The sequence below is a fragment of the Schistocerca cancellata genome, chromosome 10, assembly GCF_023864275.1.
Source record: "Schistocerca cancellata isolate TAMUIC-IGC-003103 chromosome 10, iqSchCanc2.1, whole genome shotgun sequence".
Lineage (NCBI taxonomy): Eukaryota > Metazoa > Arthropoda > Insecta > Orthoptera > Acrididae > Schistocerca > Schistocerca cancellata.
The window spans coordinates 38,518,301-38,538,970 of NC_064635.1; the positions used below are offsets into that span (position 1 = coordinate 38,518,301).

General features: G+C 42.0%; 1 protein-coding gene across 1 annotated transcript in view; it reads right to left on the reverse strand.

Annotated features, from left to right (window-relative positions):
- The window catches only part of LOC126106682 (uncharacterized), a 379,708-nt gene that overhangs the window by 31,609 nt on the left and 327,429 nt on the right, over positions 1-20,670 (reverse strand). Inside the window, exons 9-10 of the mRNA XM_049913049.1 lie at positions 15,709-15,793; positions 2,021-2,106 (exon numbers count right to left, since the gene is read on the reverse strand). Coding sequence (XP_049769006.1) covers positions 2,021-2,106; positions 15,709-15,793 — 171 coding nt within the window. The remainder of the gene's footprint in view (positions 1-2,020; positions 2,107-15,708; positions 15,794-20,670) is intronic.

The window sequence follows — 20,670 nt, forward strand, 5'->3', positions numbered from 1 at the left end:
GAAAACTCGACCTTTTTACGGAATTCGAACGTATAAACATTGAAGACTTACTCCCAAAATATTATGCAACAACTCCAAAAAGTAACGATTGTGTGAGCGTTTGAAGCCGAGCGTGCACGGCCCGCCTCGGAGTTAGAGAACCGGTTGCCACAAGTCGTAACACATCTGAAATGTAACGTCCACTGTTAGAAGTGCCGTCAATGCGAACAAGAGGCGACCGAGACGTGTAACCAATGGCACCCCATACCATCACGACGGGTGATACGCCAGTATGGCGATGACAGATGCACGCTTCCAATGTGCGTTCACCGCGATGTCGCCAAACATGGATGCGGCCATAATGATGCTGTAAACAGAACCTGGATTCATCCGAAAAAAAATGACGATTTGCCATTCGTGCACGCAGGTTCGTCGTCGAGTACAGCATCGCCGGCGCTCCTGTCTGTGATTCAGCATCAAGGGTAACCGCAGCCATGGTCTCCGAGCTGATAGTCCATGCTGCTGCAAACGTCGTCGAACTGTTCGTGCAGATGGTTGTTGTCTTGCAAACGTCCCCATCTGTTGACTCGGGGATCGAGACGTGGCTGCACGATCCATTACAGCCATGCGGATAAGATGCCTGTCATCTCGACTGCTAGTGATACGAGCCCGTTGGGATCCAGCACGGCGTTCCGAATTACCCTCCTGAACCCAGCGATTCCATAATCTGCTAACAATCGTTGCATCTCGACGAACGCGAGCAGCAATGTCGCGTTACGATAAACCGCAATCAGTCTGTTTCAGAGGTGACTAGACAATAGTTTATGGAATTCTGTGTTTTATTAATCAACAGCTGCAGTAACATGCAGTTATGTGATTTCGTGTAAGACGATTTGGTGATTCAGTAAACGAAAGATGAATAAGAGCAGTTGTGTGAATTGTCCGGACTGCTTCTGCTACATTTGTGGCAAATGTACAACGTCCGATCAGCGCAAGAACATGACCAGAAAGCTATGTACAGCTTAAAATATTAGGCTACAATCCGACGTTTATCAAAGTCGGGAACGTGATGGTGCGCATTTCTCCTCCTTACACGAGGCATCACAACAACGTTTCAAGAGGCAACGTCGGTCAACTGCTGTTTGTGTATGAGAAATCGGTTGGAAACTTTCCTCATGTCAGCACGTTGCAGGTATCGCCACAGCATCTTCTTCCTGTCGGTTAATTTTCACGTCTGTAGCACGTCATCTTCGTGGTGCAGCAATTTTATTGGCCAGTAGTGTGCTATACGGAATAAATTTTCAACCCAGTAGCAGGAGAAAAAATTCAGCTGATTGCGTAGTGTCATAAGTCTCTGGTTGAAGTTACACAATGCTCACAGTTATAATGTTTAAATAACGTATTAAATCAATATAGTAATCATTTTAACAAGAAAACTGGTTTGCTTTGCAAACCATTTTATACGTATCATAAGTGGACTATATTGGACTGTGACAGAGCCATCTTGGGTCCAAGATATTGGGGGGAAAGCATACTAATTATGTCAGTGATAAGGGTCATTTATACATAAGGCACTTGTCCCAGTTAGAAGGGGGGGCGGGATGGGGGAGGCAGAGAGGGAGGGAGAGAGGCTATCATAAGTAATTCGTAATAGGAGATTAAGGAATTTTTGGAAATTTGTGGGAAGGTCTTATGGGACCAAACTGCTGAGGTCATCAGTCCCTAAGCCTACACATTACGTAATCTAACTTAAACTAACTTACGCTATGAGGGAGGACTTGAACCTCCGACGGGGGGAGCCGCACGGACCGTTACAAGACGCCCTAGACCGCGCGGCGGAGATTAAGGATGACAGGTCATAAATAACTAGACCAGAATCGGTACAGACCCTGTACTACTGTAGAGTCAGCAGTAATAAGAATAACGTAGAGAAATATAATCACAGTACTTCACTTCAAACAGCAGGAATGGAATGAAAAGTTACTAAAAAAAGTTAAATTTTGTGCAGTTTCTCATGAATGTATTTCTGTAGACACTTTACCTTAACGGCTCCAATGATGAGAATTATGTCACAGATAACCTCGATAACGTAATATGTGAGGTATGCAGTTACTATTTTGTCAGTTGCTGAAACAGAAACATGATAAAATTTTAGTTACCTTTTTCATAACTAAGATATTAATATAAAATGCAATGAAGAAATCAAAATGGAAAATGGACTGCAGTGTCCATTAATTCCAGTATAAAAGTGAAGACTTTTGGTTTGTACTGTGTTCTTACCAGCAGGGTTGGTAGTTCAATAGAAGTGATTAATTAAGTTCATTCGGTATACAACTTACTCGCCACATTAGTTCCGTGATCACAAATTACTTGTCCATTGTTGGAAGCTATGGATTTTGATCAACCTTTAGAATCCAGGTTCATGTTAGTGACAGGAGAGAGGATGGCCAAGTGGAAAAAGGAGAGCCGGAAACAAACATAGATTATTAGGAAAGTTTGATTAAGAAATTTTAAAAAATGGACTACATGTAAATTACTAATGTGGCGTAATCTTACACAAGGCATTTCCAAAGTCGAATAACTGGTGTGATGTAATCCATGCTACTCTATCCTATGCAAATATCGTCACTTTTGCTTAACTACAGGAACCCATATCTGTGCGTACTTGAATTCTCTATTCAACCTTGCTCTCATTCTACAATGTTCCTCCCACCACTACCCTCCATTTGTAGATTAAGTATCTCTTGGCCTCTCAGTAAGTATCCCATCAGCCTCTCCCTTTTGCTAATAAAGTGACACCATATAGCTCTTTTTTCTCCTTATTAGACTTGGTACATTTTCATTAGTTCTACTCATCCAATCGTTTGCGTTCTTCTGTAGCACATCACTTAAAAAGCTTCTATTCTCTTTTTGACTGTTCTGTTTGCCACATGTATCTCACTACCATATAAGGTTATACTCCTGACAAATACTCCCAAACAATCTTTCCAGCACTTACATTTCTGTTTGATGAGAATATATTTCTATTTTTTTGGGAAAGATTTTCTGATTATTACACCAGCATTTTACATCCTCTTTACTTTTGCTACCACACGTTAGTGTTGTGCACCTACTATTTTCTGCACCTCTCGTCCTAGTCTAATTCTAACAGCATTATCCAATTTAATTCAACTGCATTCCATTAGCCCTGTTCTGTTTCTATTGATGTCTGTATTGCAACCTGTTTCAAGCCAATATCCATTCCATTCAACTGATCTTCCATGTTGTTTAATGCCACTGACAGAATTAAGACTTAATCAACAAACCAAACAGTTTTTATTTATTCTCGTTGAACTTTAACAGCGTTTTCATGTTTATTGTATGTTTCTGATATTGCTTTCTGTCCAGACTGAATAAAACGGGAATACCTACAACCTTGTCTCAGTTCATGCCTTCGCTTCATGCCCTTCAAAACTCTTAACTGCAGTCTGGCCCCTGCTTACTTTTAAAATTAACTTTCACTCCCACTATTTTATCACTTACAGCTTCACAATTGCAAAGAATGGTTTTACATTAACCAGAAAATTTAATTATCCGGACATTCTCTTGTGTTTGGATTAAATTTAACACACAGCATTTGCAAACACTGTTAGTAAATTAATTTGTTAGTCACTGAAGAGCTGTCTGTAATACTGCATTCCATTGAAATATGGTATGGTATAGGGTCTGTATTCATGCATTTTTGTCTACAGGTATATTAAAAACCATGTTTCTAGCCCAACTGATGTGAAATATCTTGACACAAAATGCATTACACTTGGAATTTAGTCTTATGCCTTAATGTGTAAGAGATTATTATGCACAAATAAGACTTTATTATGCATCTATTGACATTAAATTATACAAACAGTAAACAATACATTACTCACCCTGAGCCATAGGTAGCCCTTTATCCACTGTGCTCCTGAAACTGCCGTCCATACCCTTTAGTCCCAAATCATATTCGAGTGTCTCAGCCTTATTTGCTAAGTTGCTATTTGAAACCTTGTGTGTGAACTTGTTAACGTTTTCTATCGCAATAGGGGAGACTCATGTAACATTGCCAATCGCTTGTATCAATTATTATCCTTGGTACATATAACAGAGCTCTACAAAAAATAAGTGTTGCCGAAGATATCGGAAGACATTTATCATACTTCAGAGATCCTGAATCCGAATATGGCTTTACTTTTTCCGAATTGTCTCTAGTTATGAAGATATTTATGTTTTTTGATTTTAATTAAATTTTCCCATAGATGCTGATTTTCCATTGGTATCGTTGACCTGTATTTTCATCTAAGTTTTCACACTCTATAATACTTCTCAATTAAACATTCTACTAAATTCTTTAAATTTTTTTTTGTATTTGTTTCAAGAAAATATGAGTTCTTCATAAAGAGGATGGATGAACAATGACATTGTGTTCTTTTACATTTGTGGTGAATACTGCCTACAGAAACAAAGCTGGAACATCACAGATTTTGTAAAGAAGGTATATCTTCCATATTTTTGAATACTGCTTGGAGACCAAGACAGACCATGGGCTCCCCACGCCGTTTGTAAATGTTGTTCAGAGTGTCTTCGATTGTGGAAAACGTAATCTGGAGTCTCCAAATTTAGAATCAGCCAAGAGATTTGTGGCACAAAGTGACTTTCCTATAACAATGTTTACTAAAATATCTGAACCTGTAATGTCAGAACCTGAAGAAATACAGGGGTTGGAGTGCAAGAGCATCTTGTGCAGGAGAAATTTCTACACCTGAATTATTCACTCAGGAGAAACTAAATGATCTGGCATGATATGTTAATTTGTTAAAGAATGGAGCAGAACTTCTGGCACCCAGGCTAGAAGAAAACGACTGTCCTAGTCCAGAAGTGAAAATTTCAGTATATGCTATAAGACAAGCAGGTCTTCTGTAGTATTTCAGCCAAGACGAAGAATTTGTATAATGCAGTAACATTCCCAGTCTACTCATTCAGATCGGGTTATAGAAGAATCAAAAAAATACTGCCGGCATTTTATAGACAGCTCCACCAGACGCCTGAAAAGTGTCTCGCTTCACAATGGTAACATCTTTCCATCTATTCCCATTGGACACTCAACAAAACTAAAAGAGATACATGAAACTATCAAAATTATATACTATTCGTATCCTATCGGTAACTCTTTGCTAACCAAAGACTGAACCCCCCTGATATTAATATGATTATCGTTTTCTTTATCTTTTGCATAAAATTTGTGCTCAATTAATTGGTCACACAATAGTGCACAGTGACATCACCCAGCACACTCACTAGCCTGATGCCCTCCCTTTTTTTTTTTTTTTTTGTTACTGACTGTGCTATATTTACATGTTAATAACTTTCGCATTTGAGATTTATTAATTTATTGAACTCGACAGTGATTCCATCAAAATTAAATTTTTTCATTGTCACAGGAACTTGCTTTCTTGTCCGAATAATTAACTTCCATGAAGTCTTATATCATTCGCACAAGTTTTTTCATTGCAATATTTCAATATCGAAGAAGACAAAATTTCATTATTATTCAATTGCAAGTGCAGTAACCTATAGATCTTTTTTTTCTTCATTTTTTTCAGGAGAGTGTGTCTAGTTCTCTTGGGATGTTCAAGAACCTTTTTTCTAATGAAATGAAATAAAATCTGGCAAGTTTATGCAGAGATCTGGTTGTTCAGTATGACAAGGAAGAAAATCATGTGAATCACATATCAGTTTGCTGACCGCCCTCACAGTGTAAAGAAAATGGAGGAAAGAGAATGTGTGACAGGCGTTTTGAAAAGACACAGGCTGTCCTTCAAAAAACCGGGAAATTTGACTACGTCAAGGGGAACTGACAAATAAAATTAAAGTGAAAATATTTTTTTGGTAACTTCACATCTTTTTATGAGGTAAAAAATGGGGTCTGTGAGATGCCTTCAGGGGAAACGCTTCTACACCTTAGTGTACTTTATAACCTTATGAGCATGTGGGTGAGGTATTCGTCCACCTAGGGCTGGTAATGAGGAGAAATGAATTTGCTTGCTGGGCTGGGTGCAAGTCAGTGTGACGAGGAAGTCATTTGACCGTATCAGGTAAGTTCAGGTGCAGACAGAAGGAGCGTGTTGCCGAAAATGGGTGAATGCCACATCTGGGAATTTGGAGAGCTGATGCTCACATAACCATTGTGCAGGAGATACACCAAAAATGGCTGAATGTCAGACAAGCTGAAAGATGGATTCATACACCTCTCTGAGGGCCTATGATAACTTACAATCAGATATTAACGAAAATCTGAATACATCGGTGATCCCATAATGAAGTACAACAATGGAAAATGGAAATGTCGTGTGGCTAGGGCCTCCCGCAGGTAGACCGTTCGCCTGGTGCAGGTCTTTCGATTTGACGCCACTTCGGCGACCTGCGCGTCGATGGGGATGAAATGATGATGATTGGGACAACACAACACCCAGTCCCTGAGCGGAGAAAATCTCCGACCCAGCCGGGAATCGAACCCGGGCCCTTTGGACTGACAGTCTGTCATGCTGACCACTCAGCTACCGGGGCGGACAGTACAACAATGACACAACAATAACTTCAGTACCCTTAAAACAACAGAAGTTAATAATTTACAGTGACAAAATATTTTCTCGATAAACCTCTTATTTAAAAACTTTTAAACGCTTCATGCGACTTCAACAAACGATATCTCAGACGATAGCATTGCACGATAGCTAGCACCTTTGAAAGCTACGTATCTGTATCTGTTTTATTTCTTGATTTATTACTTTTTTTATATCTTTGCATTATGCAAAGTGTTTGTCAGAATATTGTATGCCCCACAATTATACAGCAAACGAATACAGCCTGAATACCATATTTTGAATTTATTTAATGAATAGTTTACTATTTTGCCAGCAACTCTGTTCAAATATTAACTACAATTGTGAACTTTTGCGAGGAATATTTTATAACAGTGGAGTCTCTGCCACCCAATGCCAGTCCTCTGAAGACTCAATACTCCGTAGGACTGAAGAAAAACCAGTGGTGATCAATGTAGGACTTCGTTGGACCTATTCGCTTAGTGTTATACTTATATTACGATAAGATTCACGTTCTGCAGATCTGGATTGACGCCAGCTGTTTGCGACACATGAAAATTGCATGCATGCATGTCTCAGTAAGATTGTTATGTGAAAAGAGACACTGTATAGACTTAGACATTGTAACCAACTATAAAGTTTTTTTTTTTTGTATACAACATGGTCTGAACTATTGAGAAGACTGTGGAAGGTTTTCAAGCCACCAGAATATAGCCATTCTTCTCATAAGTGTATACTAAGGAGGATTCTGAGCACTTCTTGACTGAGTGAGGAACATCTCGCTGTTTTCGAAAGTATGTTGAATGATTCTAGAGAAGTAGTAGCAAAATATTAACCTTGTTGTTGGGAGTCATTAGACTTCTGACTGGTTTCATACGGCCCAGTACGAAGTCCTCACCTGAGCTAACCTTTTCGTATCAGAGTAGCATTTGCAACCTACATATTCCTTATTTGCTGGATTTCCTCCAATCTCTGTCTTCCTTTACACGTTTTCTCCTCTACAAATTCCTATAGTACCACTGAAATTATTCCCTGATGTCTTCACAGATGTCACATCATCCTGTCCCCTCTTCTTGTCAGTGGTTCCATATGTTCCTTCCCTCGCCGATTCTGCGGAGAACTTCCTCAGGTCTCACCTTAACAGTTCATTTGATTTTCAACGTTCTCTCGTAGCCCCACATCTCAAATCCTTCGATTCTCTTCAGTTCCAGCCTTCCCACAGTCCATTTTTCGCTACCATACAACGCTGTGCTCCAAACGTACGTTCTCCGAAATTTCTTCCTCAAATTAAAGCCTATGTTTGATACTATTAGACTTCTCTTGGAAAGGAATGCCTATTCTGCCAGTGCTCGTCTGCTTTTTATGTCCACCTTGCGCCGTCCATAGTGGGTTATTTTGCTGCCTAGGTAGTGGAATTCCTAAACATCCTCTACTTTGCCATTCCCACTCCCTATGTTTTTCACCGTTCTCAATCCTGATACTCCTCGTTACTTTAGTTTCTCTTCGACTTACTCTCAACACATATTCTTTACTCATTAGACTGTTCATTCCCTTCAACAGATTCTGTAATCCTTCTTCAGTTTCACTGACCATAGCAATGTCATCACCGAATCTTATCATTGATATCATTTCATCTTGATCTTCCATCCCACTCTTGAACCTTTCTTGTACTTCTGTCACTGCTTCTTCGGTGTGTAAATTGAACAGTCTTCCAGTCTTCCAGTCTTATTGTTGCTTCTTGGTTCATTTACATGTTATATATTACCCGTCTCTCCCTATTGCTTACCCCTATTTTTCTCAAACTTTCCAACATCTTACACCATTTTACATTGTCGAATGCTTTTTCCAGGTCGATAGATCCCAAGAATGTGTCTTGATATTTCTTCAATCTTCTTCCATTATCAACCGTAACGTCAGAACTGCCTTTCTGACGTCTGTACCTTTCCTAAAGCCAATCTCATCGTCATTTAACAGATCCTCAATTTTCTTTTACGTTCTTCTGTATATTATTCTTGTCAGCAACTTAGTGCGTGAGGTGTTAATCTGACTGTGTGATAATTCTCGCACTTGTGTCCTCTTGCTATCTTCGGAATTTTGTGGATGATGTTTTTCCAAAAGTCTGATGGTATATTACCTATCTTATATGTTCTACACACAAGTGTAAATAGTTATTTTGTTGCCACTTCCTCCAATGATTGCAGAAGTTATGGCGGAATGTTACATATCCCTTCTGCCTCATTCGGTCTTAAGGCATCAACACCTCTTTTAAATTCTGACTCTAATCTCTATCTCTTCCCTGACGACTCCTGTTTCTTCTTGTAGCACGTCATCGGACAAGTCCTTACACTTATAGTGTCCTTCAGGATCGTCCTACTGTCTTTATTGGTGATGACGTGATTGGTATCCCTGTAGGCCTTGATGAAAACATACCTGGGATTTCTCACTAAAGCAGGGATATTGAAAGCTTGCCAGCTTCAAGGAAACATAACAAAAAAGTTAAGATTTAATGAGTCCATATCTGAACCAGGCCAATCATCGAGGTAAACTAGTGGTAAAATTGCTGAAAAGATGACGTTAAAACTTTCCACTAGAAGTTCTCCCTCCTACCTGGAGGTTCGTAGTAGGAACGACTAGCGAGGGCTCTGCTACATCTCGTTCATGCAAACATGGAATCCTCAGCAGTCCACCTGACTAAGTGTGAGTTCTGCTACATATTTCTGGACCTCAACCTTCATGTCATCCTCCTTCAAAGATAGCCTGAAGCCGAGTATCTCTTCAAGCACTGTACATCTTGACGGCTGTGTTTCTCTGACACATGACTACATAACAGACGAGCAGGCGGTGTGGTAGCATATACATGCGAAAACGTGTTTTCCCAGGTCGTGCTCTCTTCCAAAATTGTGGACAAACAGCCAAAATATGAATTCATTGAAATTAAATGTCTCAACAGAACGTACTCCGTTCGTGTTATACACAAGCCACCCAAAATTTTTCAGTTCGCTAGCTTTGAAACCGCATTTACAGATCTTGGCGCTTTGTATGAAAACACAACTGTAGCCAGAGACTTGAACAAATTTTCTGTTTTGAAATTAATTCACTCACAGTGACATTGGCTGTATCAGATATCAATCTACTACACAATAGTGACAAATGAAAATTTGTGCCACAACAGGAAGAATGAGACAGGCCTAGGCAAGTATATGATCATAATAATATTGATCTCAATTCCTCATTGTGTCATTGTCCTCGTTGGGGGAATCCAAGTAATGTTGCGAGCACTAGGTGATGTATTAAGTGGACTACGGTATAAGGATGACATCTGGAGGTTTGGATCAGTCCTGGAAGCGTGCATGGATAGCCAAAGTAGTTAAGGTGACCATTCGTAATAACTGGGAAATCCTGATGTGAGTCTGAGCCCAGCACAAATTTTCATACGTCATTATTGGGTAGTAAATCATGCATGTAAGTGTAAAATGTCTAAACAACTGTCCATCCCTTTCAAATTTTAGGTTTGCATTTTTCTGCTCAATTCCATTTGGTTTAACTCATCACACAGCAGACACCACATGTTTATCCATATACGCACAACCAAATCTCCATACAGAGTAATTCCCATTGATCAGAGCTCTGCACCTCCACTGTTTGGTCATGATGTAATATTCATGACTTCCTTGGAATGTTGAAGGAACAAACTGCAAGTGGAGATACTTAGAGGTTTTAAATGTATGGGTACATACGAGATTAAAGCTGATGCATATACTGTTCCTTGGCAGAAAGCGGCAGGAAATAACTAAATTATAAGCACTAAGAGACTCAATAATTTACACGATAAACATGCACCTTTTAAAAATACACTCCTGGAAATTGAAATAAGAACACCGTGAATTCATTGTCCCAGGAAGGGGAAACTTTATTGACACATTCCTGGGGTCAGATACATCACATGATCACACTGACAGAACCACAGGCTCTGAGCACTATGGGACTCAACATCTTAGGTCATAAGTCCCCTAGAACTTAGAACTACTTAAACCTAACTAACCTAAGGACATCACACACACCCATGCCCGAGGCAGGATTCGAACCTGCGACCGTAGCAGTCCCGCGGTTCCGGACTGCAGCGCCAGAACCGCTAGACCACCGCGGCCGGCAGAACCACAGGCACATAGACACAGGCAACAGAGCATGCACAATGTCGGCACTAGTACAGTGTATATCCATCTTTCGCAGCAATGCAGGCTGCTATTCTCCCATGGAGACGATCGTAGAGATGCTGGATGTAGTCCTGTGGAACGGCTTGCCATGCCATTTCCACCTGGCGCCTCAGTTGGACCGGCGTTCGTGCTGGACGTGCAGACCGCGTGAGACGACGCTTCATCCAGTCCCAAACATGCTCAATGGGGGACAGATCCGGAGATCTTGCTGGCCAGGGTAGTTGACTTACACCTTCTAGAGCACGTTGGGTGGCACGGGATACATGCGGACGTGCATTGTCCTGTTGGAACAGCAAGTTCCCTTGCCGGTCTAGGAATGGTAGAACGATGGGTTCGACGACGGTTTGGATGTACCGTGCACTATTCAGTGTCCCCTCGACGACCACCAGTGGTGTGTGGCCAGTGTAGGAGATCGCTCCCCACACCATGATGCCGGGTGTTGGCCCTGTGTGCCTCGGTCGTATGCAGTCCTGATTGTGGCGCTCACCTGCACGGCGCCAAACACGCATACGACCATCACTGGCACCAAGGCAGAAGCGACTCTCATCGCTGAAGACGACACGTCTCCATTCGTCCCTCCATTCACGCCTGTCGCGACACCACTGGAGGCGGGCTGCACGATGTTGGGGCGTGAGCGGAAGACGGCCTAACGGTGTGCGGGACCGTAGCCCAGCTTCATGGAGACGGTTGTGAATGGTCCTCGCCGATACCCCAGGAGCAACAGTATCCCTAATTTGCTGGGAAGTGGCGGTGCGGTCCCCTACAGCACTGCGTAGGATTCTACGGTCTTGGCGTGCATCCGTGCGCCGCTGCGGTCCGGTCCCAGGACGACGGGCACGTGCACCTTCCGCCGACCACTGGCGACAACATCGATGTACTGTGGAGACCTCACGCCCCACGTGTTGAGCAATTCGGCGGTACGTCCACCCGGCCTCCCGCATGCCCACTATACGCCCTCGCTCAAAGTCCGTCAACTGCACATACGGTTCACGTCCACGCTGTCGCGGCATGCTACCAGTGTTAAAGACTGCGATGGAGCTCCGTATGCCACGGCAAACTGGCTGACACTGACGGCGGCGGTGCACAAATGCTGCGCAGCTAGCGCCATTCGACGGCCAACACCGCGGTTCCTGGTGTGTCCGCTGTGCCGTGCGTGTGATCATTGCTTGTACAGCCCTCTCGCAGTGTCCGGAGCAAGTATGGTGGGTCTGACACACCGGTGTCAATGTGTTCTTTTTTCCATTTCCAGGAGTGTATAATAGTGAGGAGAACGCCTGAACTTTGGCTCACAGATCACTTCAAACAACTTAAGAGAATCGCAGACACAGCAAACAGGCCATATAAGCAGCACCCGACCTCGTACAACCATCTCATCCACAAGCAACTACGCAAATGAGCTAAGTCACTCCATGATAAATGTAAAAGTCTTTTACGCCTACTCATTAACTGGGGACTTTCACAGGCCCGCCATCTCGTGGAAAAATCTAGGAGGTCTAGGAATACGAAAACTCAAATTTACAGATGTACCAATAATTTTTATTGAGGGTCTAATTTAGTATTTCGCCATGTCAACATCCTACTATGACCAGCACACAAGAGCACATACCATCGATTCCCTTAAAGAATCATTGCTTGTTACAAACGAAAAACTTCTCCTGGAGATGGTAAGCTCTAATAAGACCAAGGTGTCAGTTCCATGAATACACTTCACAGCCACAGGACATTACAATGTTACAGTGAAGGTCCTCAATTTTCTCAGTAGTCCAGGAGACCCTCAGCATCTTCCCAAGAGTGTGGGTGCAGGGTCTCAAAGAATCATCACTCAAAAAGGAACTACCAAAGAATCCTGCGATCACAGGGACTTTTGCATTCTACCAGCATTATCTAAGGCTTTAGAATACACAGTCCACAGTGAGCCTACTAAGTACTTAACACACAATAGATGCATACCAGTGTGGTTTCTGGAAAAAGCAGAGCTTGATGATTGCTCTTATAAAAGTGACTGACGATCTGAATCACGCAGTGGAAAAACATGGGGTGACTACGGCGTCATTCTTGTTCTTCAACATAGTCTGCACCACTGTCAAATTTGGCATTCTACTTGCTAAACTCACAAGTCAAAAACTGTCTTTAAGTCCACTGTTCAACAACTCCTCTCACATCTTACATCTTGCCAACAGCGCATAACGGTCAGAACTAAAGAGTTTCGATGGGGGTGATTGTGACATGACGTAGCATGTATCTGAGTAGTAGTGTTATTGATTCTTGTTGGATGGTGTGTTTTGTTTGTGTATTCTGGGGTGTGGTGGCCTTTGATGGGATGGTTTGTAGGCACAGCGGCATATAAAGCAGCCTGCCGGGGCACGTGGTACTATCGGGCTAGAACACTCTCTGGACGTCCCTCGGATCTTCCCACTAGCACACACAAAGGGATAGATTGTATATTAAACGTATGCATATATGTAGAGCAAAATATTGTAGCTACAGTAAAGATCGATGCATCATTTAAAGAGTATAATGAGACAATTCTGTGGACATGTCGACACGTTTTTGAGAGGGTAACGGAGAGAAGTTGGAGTACATATCCTCAGTCTTGGGCTGCTGACCAGACACTTCCTTCACGACTGATCATGTGGTTTTAATTTTGTCCTGGAAATTAGCCATTCTATTTGTGTATTAGATACTCTTTGTCTTCGTAATAACATTTTTAAATCTTACAGTAATGTCTGAAATGGGCTACTGTAGCTTGATTGTGGCTACTTCTAACATCTTGATATATTGTAATTCCTGCTTTGTCCTACATGATATCCTTATTCCACTAGTCAGCCATTCACGCTGTCTTTTACTGCTAGTACCACATCTTGAACGTTCTGATGTAAAGAACTTTCAAAAAGCTTGAGAAATATGTTATGGAAAGCATTATATTTGTTATCTATATTATGAGCACTGAAAACATCACCACTCTTGTTCCTTAATGCATTTCAAAAAACTCGTTATTGCCATTGGATTAGCTTTTCTACATAGTTTGTAATTATAGATAATATTTGTTTGAGTACAAAAACTTTTTAGTGTTAAAAATTGTGCATCACGATCTAAAGGCCATCCAGCCTTTTAGTAACAGAAATTCTCATCAAGCAATTAAGAATGAATAAAAATATCGTCTATGGTTGTGCTACTGTTCCCCTGCAACTTCACTGGAAAAAAATAGTCTGCATAGTCACATACAACGTTAATACATGCATCTAACTTTTTTTACTTCCTATAAAGTGAACCACGAACCTCTCTAACCTGAGCAGAAATGCTCTAAAGTCAGTTAGGGTATCCATGAATGACAACAGTTAGAAGTTATGTTTTACTATATTCAGCTGCTCCTGAACAACATTCAGATTCTTAGTGCAGTGCTCTGACACATCTACGGACTCCAATCGATGTTGTTTCTTATGTACATGGCCACTCCTCTGTTCGACAAAGAACTCCTTGAAAAACAGCCAGGTAATCTGTGTCCTGGTAAAGGAAGCCTCTGAATTGTCACATTTTCTAAGTGGTGTTCTGATATACCAACAACATCAGAGTCAGCATGTATAAGCAGTTAGCTCTGATACCTCTTATACGATGAAACATGCAAGATCCTTCACTACTTGGATACCTGACCTTATTTGAAGCTTACTTTCTTAAAGAGACTTCTTTTAAGCAGGGATGCCTATCAGCTGACTTCAATCTCAAAAAGATGCAGCTCTAACACGAACTACAGAAAATTTCCCGTGAGTGATCCCACTACCACTCACTACACCATCATCTATAAGCCCTGCCAACCTCCGCTTCCCGTATCTAATGAGGTGGAGGTCATGCCTCATGAAATCAGATCTATTGATAGACTTAACTGGCACCACCGCAATACGAGCCATATCCTCTGCTATCAGTGCCTTCTCAAGCCTCGTGTTAACACACCTAACAGCAACATTAAGATTATTGTTACTATTAATGCAGACTGTTGCTACTGTAATCGTTGTGTAAAAGTTTTTGGTATGTATTGTTTCTTGCGAGACGTAAGTGGGGGCCATATGGCCCTATCTGATTATGCTAAATAATAAATCAATAAAGAAAGAGAAACAAGGTAAATTCGCAGACAGTAGCAGTAAAAAATTCAAAGCGATCCAAAACCAGGAAACGAATACTGTTTGTTCAGGTGTTGCTACTAAGTCCAAAGACAACGCAAGAAAGAAAATAATCTCTCATTTTCTTGATATTCACCCCTTGTGAAAGTACCAAATTGAAAAAGAAAGAAAGTCAGTGCACAAAAGTCAAGCAGAACTAAGCTTGCCATTTAAAATTACACTAGAAGAGAAAGAGTGAAAAATAAATTTTAGAAAAGAAAGAAAGGAGAAATGATAGAAATGATAAGAAATTGAATGGAAAAATCAATGAAGGAAGCTTTAAATAGAAGAGAAGAAGACATCAAACTGTATTAAATCGAAACAACACAGCAACCGCGACCTGAAGAAACAAAGGTAAGAAGAAGTAGAAGAAACCTTTCGGGCTGGCTGTGGAGAGAGCCTTGCAGGTTATTCGGTGCAGTGTGGACAATGTCAGCAATGATGGGACGAGATGTGTTCTGACTGTGCCACCTCACGACCTTATATTTGTGAGTGGAGTTGAAGTTTAATAAAAGTTGTGCAGTCTTCACAGCACCCTATGCAGCGTCAGCCGACAAGGCAGCTAAGACCACATACCCATAAACTTAAAAAAAACTCTTAAAAGAAATGATGTTTCTTATATTTAAGTTTTCATAAACTTGATAAAGTTAGGCTATTAGGTAAACTACATATTGACTAGGTTCCATTTTGCTTGGAATAAGAATGATTTTTCGTAGCATGCAAATATTAAGTGCACATTATTACCTGCCCAAGTCGTATATACGGAATAAGTGTTGCCCATCAGGAACAAAGCATATGATGCAGCCGCTATCTGCGCAAGGCTCCAAACCTGCATTTAAAAAAAGAAGAAAGTACATTTGCACTCAACTGCTGTTAGGTTGCGCTTGATAGGTTGTAATTATAGATTTTATTAAAATACTCTGGCTGGCTTCTTAGTACTCATGATCCTGTTGTTTAGTACATTATTTGTTTCATGCAAAACAGTTAAAATGCTCTACGAAAGTGTAGTGGACATACACTTACCTTCGGCATCAGCACTTTGCGCGGGACATGAATATCAAAACAGATGAAGGGATAGACATGCAAATGGCCAACAATATGATTTCCAGTCTTCTTGAGGTATTTGACAAACCATGGTACTCAACAACCAGTGCGATGTAACTAGCTAACACTTTGTATAGTTTATTGAACTACAATATTAAGCAAAACTAGACAATTTTCAAGCCAGTCTATGGAGAGCAGAATGCTAACATTCCCAACTTAGAAATTATGCGTAAGTACACGAGTCGAGATCCAGATACTTAAGATACCAGTCTGTATGCTGTGGAATGTTTTAATGGACAGAGATGAAAATGACCCATAGCCTAGTAACTAAAACCCCCTGAGCAACGAAATATTTATTGATTTAGAGCTTTAAGTCCACAGAATAAAACGATTGCACCAGCAGGGCGATATAAATTAAGATCAAATGAGGAAAACATACATCATGTTCAGAAATAACATCCAATATTTTGACACTTCATACATAAACAGTCTACTGATGGGACTGTTGACGTTACACTGCACATCTGCGCATAATAACACACCAATATCGATAATGAAGTGATGTGTATCTGCTGCCAAGCAATGGCGTTAAATAGAATTAAAATCGACATTCCCTGGACCACTGTTTCCCTTTATTTCGACGATGATGTATTTCATATTTCTATAATGTATTTGAAACGTTAACTTTTTAGCTGAATTATTTGCAAGATGTGGAAGTCACAGTATCTATGGCGAGAGAAAAAGATGACAGTTAAAGTAGGTTTGTCACAGTTCCTTCATGCACCATGGAACTCGATTCTATGGCAATCCCTCAGTGCTGCTGCAGTTGTTAGCAACCATGGCAGCAGTGGTGGCGCCTTAAAATTGGCAACATTGCTTCCAGCTGTCAGGGATCTTCTGTCGCCATATGGAGCACAGGTAGGCACAAAGAGCATTTTTTCACATGATAACTTGCGAACCACGGATTAAGGATATCAGATGGATGCCATATTCCTTGCCTTCCGGAAAGCGTTTGACTCGGTGCCCCACTGCAGACTCCTAACTAAGGTACAAGCATATCGGATTGGTTCCCAAATATGTGAGTGGCTCGAAGACTTCTTAAGTAATAGAACCCAGTACATTGTCCTTGATGGTTAGGGTTCATCGGAGGTGAGGGTATCATCTGGAGTGCCCCAGGAAGTGTGGTAGGTCTGCTGTTGTTTTCTATCTACATAAATGATCTTTTGGATAGGGTGGATAGCAATGTGCGGCTGTTTGCTGATGATGCTGTGGTGCACGGGAAGGTGTCGTCGTTGAGTGACTGTAGGAGGATACAAGATGACTTGCACAGGATTTGTGATTGGTATAAAGAATGGCAGCTAACTCTAAATAGAGATAAATGTAAATTAATGCAGATGAATAGGAAAAAGAATCCCGTAATGTTTGAATACTCCATTAGTAGTGTAGCGCTTGACACAGTCACGTCGATTAAATATTTGGGCGTAACATTGCAGAGCGATATGAAGTGAGACAAGCATGTAATGTCAGTTGTGGGTAAGGCGGATAGTCGTCTTCGGTTCATTGGTAGAATTCTGGGAATATGTGGTTCATCTGCGAAGAAGACCGCTTATAAAACACTAATACGACCTATTATTGAGTACTGCTCGAGCGTTTGGGACCCCTATCGGGTCGGATTGTGGGAGGACATAGAAGCAATTCAGAGGCGGGCTGCTAGATTTGTTACTGGTTACGGAAATGCTTCAGGAACTTGGGTGGGAGTCTCTAGAGGAAAGGAGGCGTTCTTTTCGTGAATCGCTACTGAAGAAATTTAGAGAACCAGCATTTGAGGCTGGAGTACAATTTTACTGCCGCCAACTTACATTTCGCCGAAAGACCACAAAGATAAGATAAGAGAGATTAGGGCTCGTACAGAGGCATATAGGCAGTCATTTTTCCCTCGTTCTGTTTGGGAGTGGAACAGGGAGAGAAGATGCTAGTTATGGTACGAGGTACCCTCCGCCACGCACCGTATGGTGGATTGCGGTGTATGTATGTAGATGTAGACAAAGAAGACAGCCTTCCTCTACTAAAATAGCGCTTTAATGATAGGGAACAGAGAAATCACAATCTTGAAGTGTAAATCTGTAATGTAGCATTATGCAGTAGTGAAATGTGTAGATGGCCACATCTGATAACGGTCTAAATGGACCTTGTTAACAGGCACAGGTGTCCTCTGCCATTTGCAACATTCCAACATGGGTTCTCTACTAGGCGTGAGGAACAGGATCGTGAGGGTGGGTCCATGGATGGCTCCATATGACAGAATAATAACTTTTATTGGTCAACTGCTACAGATTGGTTGTGAGTCCTCTGGGCGATGTTTGTTTCCACTCGTAATATTCTAGGTGGCGACTGAGGTGACTGACAGACGTTCACATGTGTGCCTACATCTACATCTACATTTATACTCCGCAAGCCACCCAACGGTGTGTGGCGGAGGGCACTTTACGTGCCACTGTCATTACCTCCCTTTTCTGTTCCAGTCGCATATGGTTCGCGGGAAGAACGACTGCCGGAAAGCCTCCGTGCGCGCTCGAATCTCTCTAATTTTACATTCGTGATCTCCTCTGGAGGTATAATCAGTAGGGAGAAGCAATATATTCGATACCTCATCCAGAAACGCACCCTCTCGAAACCTGGACAGCAAGCTACACCACGATACAGAGCGCCTCTCTTGCAGAGTCTGCCACTTGAGTTTGCTAAATATCTCCGTAACGCTATCACGCTTACCAAATAACCCTGTGACGAAACGCGCCGCTCTTCTTTGAATCTTCTCTATCTCCTCCGTCAACCCGATCTGGTACGGATCCCACACTGGAGCAATACTCAAGTATAGGTCGAACGAGTGTTTTATAAGCCACCTCCTTTTGTTGATGGACTACATTTTCTAAGGACTCTCCCAATGAATCTCAACATGGTACCCGCCTTACCAAGAATTAATTTTATATGATCATTCCACTTCAAATCGTTCCGCACGCATACTCCCAGATATTTTACAGAAGTAAATGCTACCAGTGTTTGTTCCGCTATCATATAATCATACAATAAAGGATCCTTCTTTCTATGTATTCGCAAAACATTACATTTGTCTATGTTAAGGGTCAGTTGCCACTCCCTGCACCAAGTGCCTGCATTTCGCTACAATTTTCTAATGCTGCAACTTCTCTGTATACTACAGCGTCATCCGCGAAAAGCCGCATGGAACTTCCGCCACTATCTACTAGGTCATTTATATATATATATTGAAACACTCCCCTGTGACACGCCAGAGGTTACTTTATCCTCTGTAGACGTCTCTCCATTGATAATAAAATGCTGTGTTCTGTTTGCTAAAAACTCTTCAATCCAGCCACACAGCTGGTCTGATATTCCGTAGGCTCTTCCTTTGTTTATCAGGCGACAGTGCGGAACTGTATCGAACGCCTTCCGGAATTCAAGGGAAATGGCATCTACCTGGGAGCCTGTATCTAATATTTTCTGGGTCTCATGAACAAATAAAGCGAGTTGGGTCTCACACGATCGCTGTTTCCGGAATCCGTGTTGATTCCTACAGAGTAGATTCTGGGTTTCCAGAAATGACATGATACGCGAGCAAAAAACATGTTCCAAAATTCTACAACAGATCGAAGTCAGAGATATAGGCCTGCTGCTTCGTCTTAAGTTGCGCTGGCGTAACTAATCAGCTGTCTCGACAGCAGCGCTCCAGCCTCACTGCGGCAGCTGGGACCACGTGCCATAGGCCCCTATAGTGCTGGCGGCTGGGGGGCGTGGCAGCGGGACAGGTCAGTGACCTGTCTCCGTGGACATCCCCGGCAACAGCTGTCAGGCATCGCCAGGTCAGGCTCCCCAGCTCCTGCCCCGATCATGGCGAGTTGTGGCGGCAGAGTCCCAAGGCGATGGCGACACTGCATTAGCACAATGCGTCCCAAGTGACGACTCATGTGACAAACGGCTGCCTGTTGACGGCGTCTGACGATAGTTACGGTCGCAGTGTCACTCTGGCGCGTCCTATGCAACAAGCTGCATTACGATGGTGACTATTACCATGATCGCGATGGCAGTGACGAGTTCGAACTGGTGGCTGCGCTAAGTGACACAGCCTCTGCGTAACTTAGATTATCGCTCATCGATAGATCTGTACCTGCAGATTGGAAAATTGCGCAGGTAGCACCAGTGTTTAAGAAGGGTAGTAGGAGTAATCCATCGAACTACAGACCTATATCATTGACGTCGTTTTGCAGTAGGGTTTTGGAGCATATACTGTATTCAAACATTATGAATCACCTCGCAGGGAACGATCTATTGATACCTAAACAGCATGGTTTCAGAAAACATCGTTCTTGTGCAACGCAGCTAGCTCTTTATTCGCACGAAGTAATGGCCGCTATCGACAGGGGATCTCACGTTGATTCCGTATTTCTAGATTTCCAGAAAGCTTTTGACACCGTTCCTCACAAGCGACTTCTACTCAAGCTGCAGGGCCTATGGGGTATCGTCTCAGTTGTGTGACTGGATTCGCGGTTTCCTGTCAGGAAGGTCGCAGTTCGTAGTAATATACGGCAAATCATCGAGTAAAACTGAAGTGATATCAGGTGTTCCCCAGGGAAGCGTCCTGGGACGTCT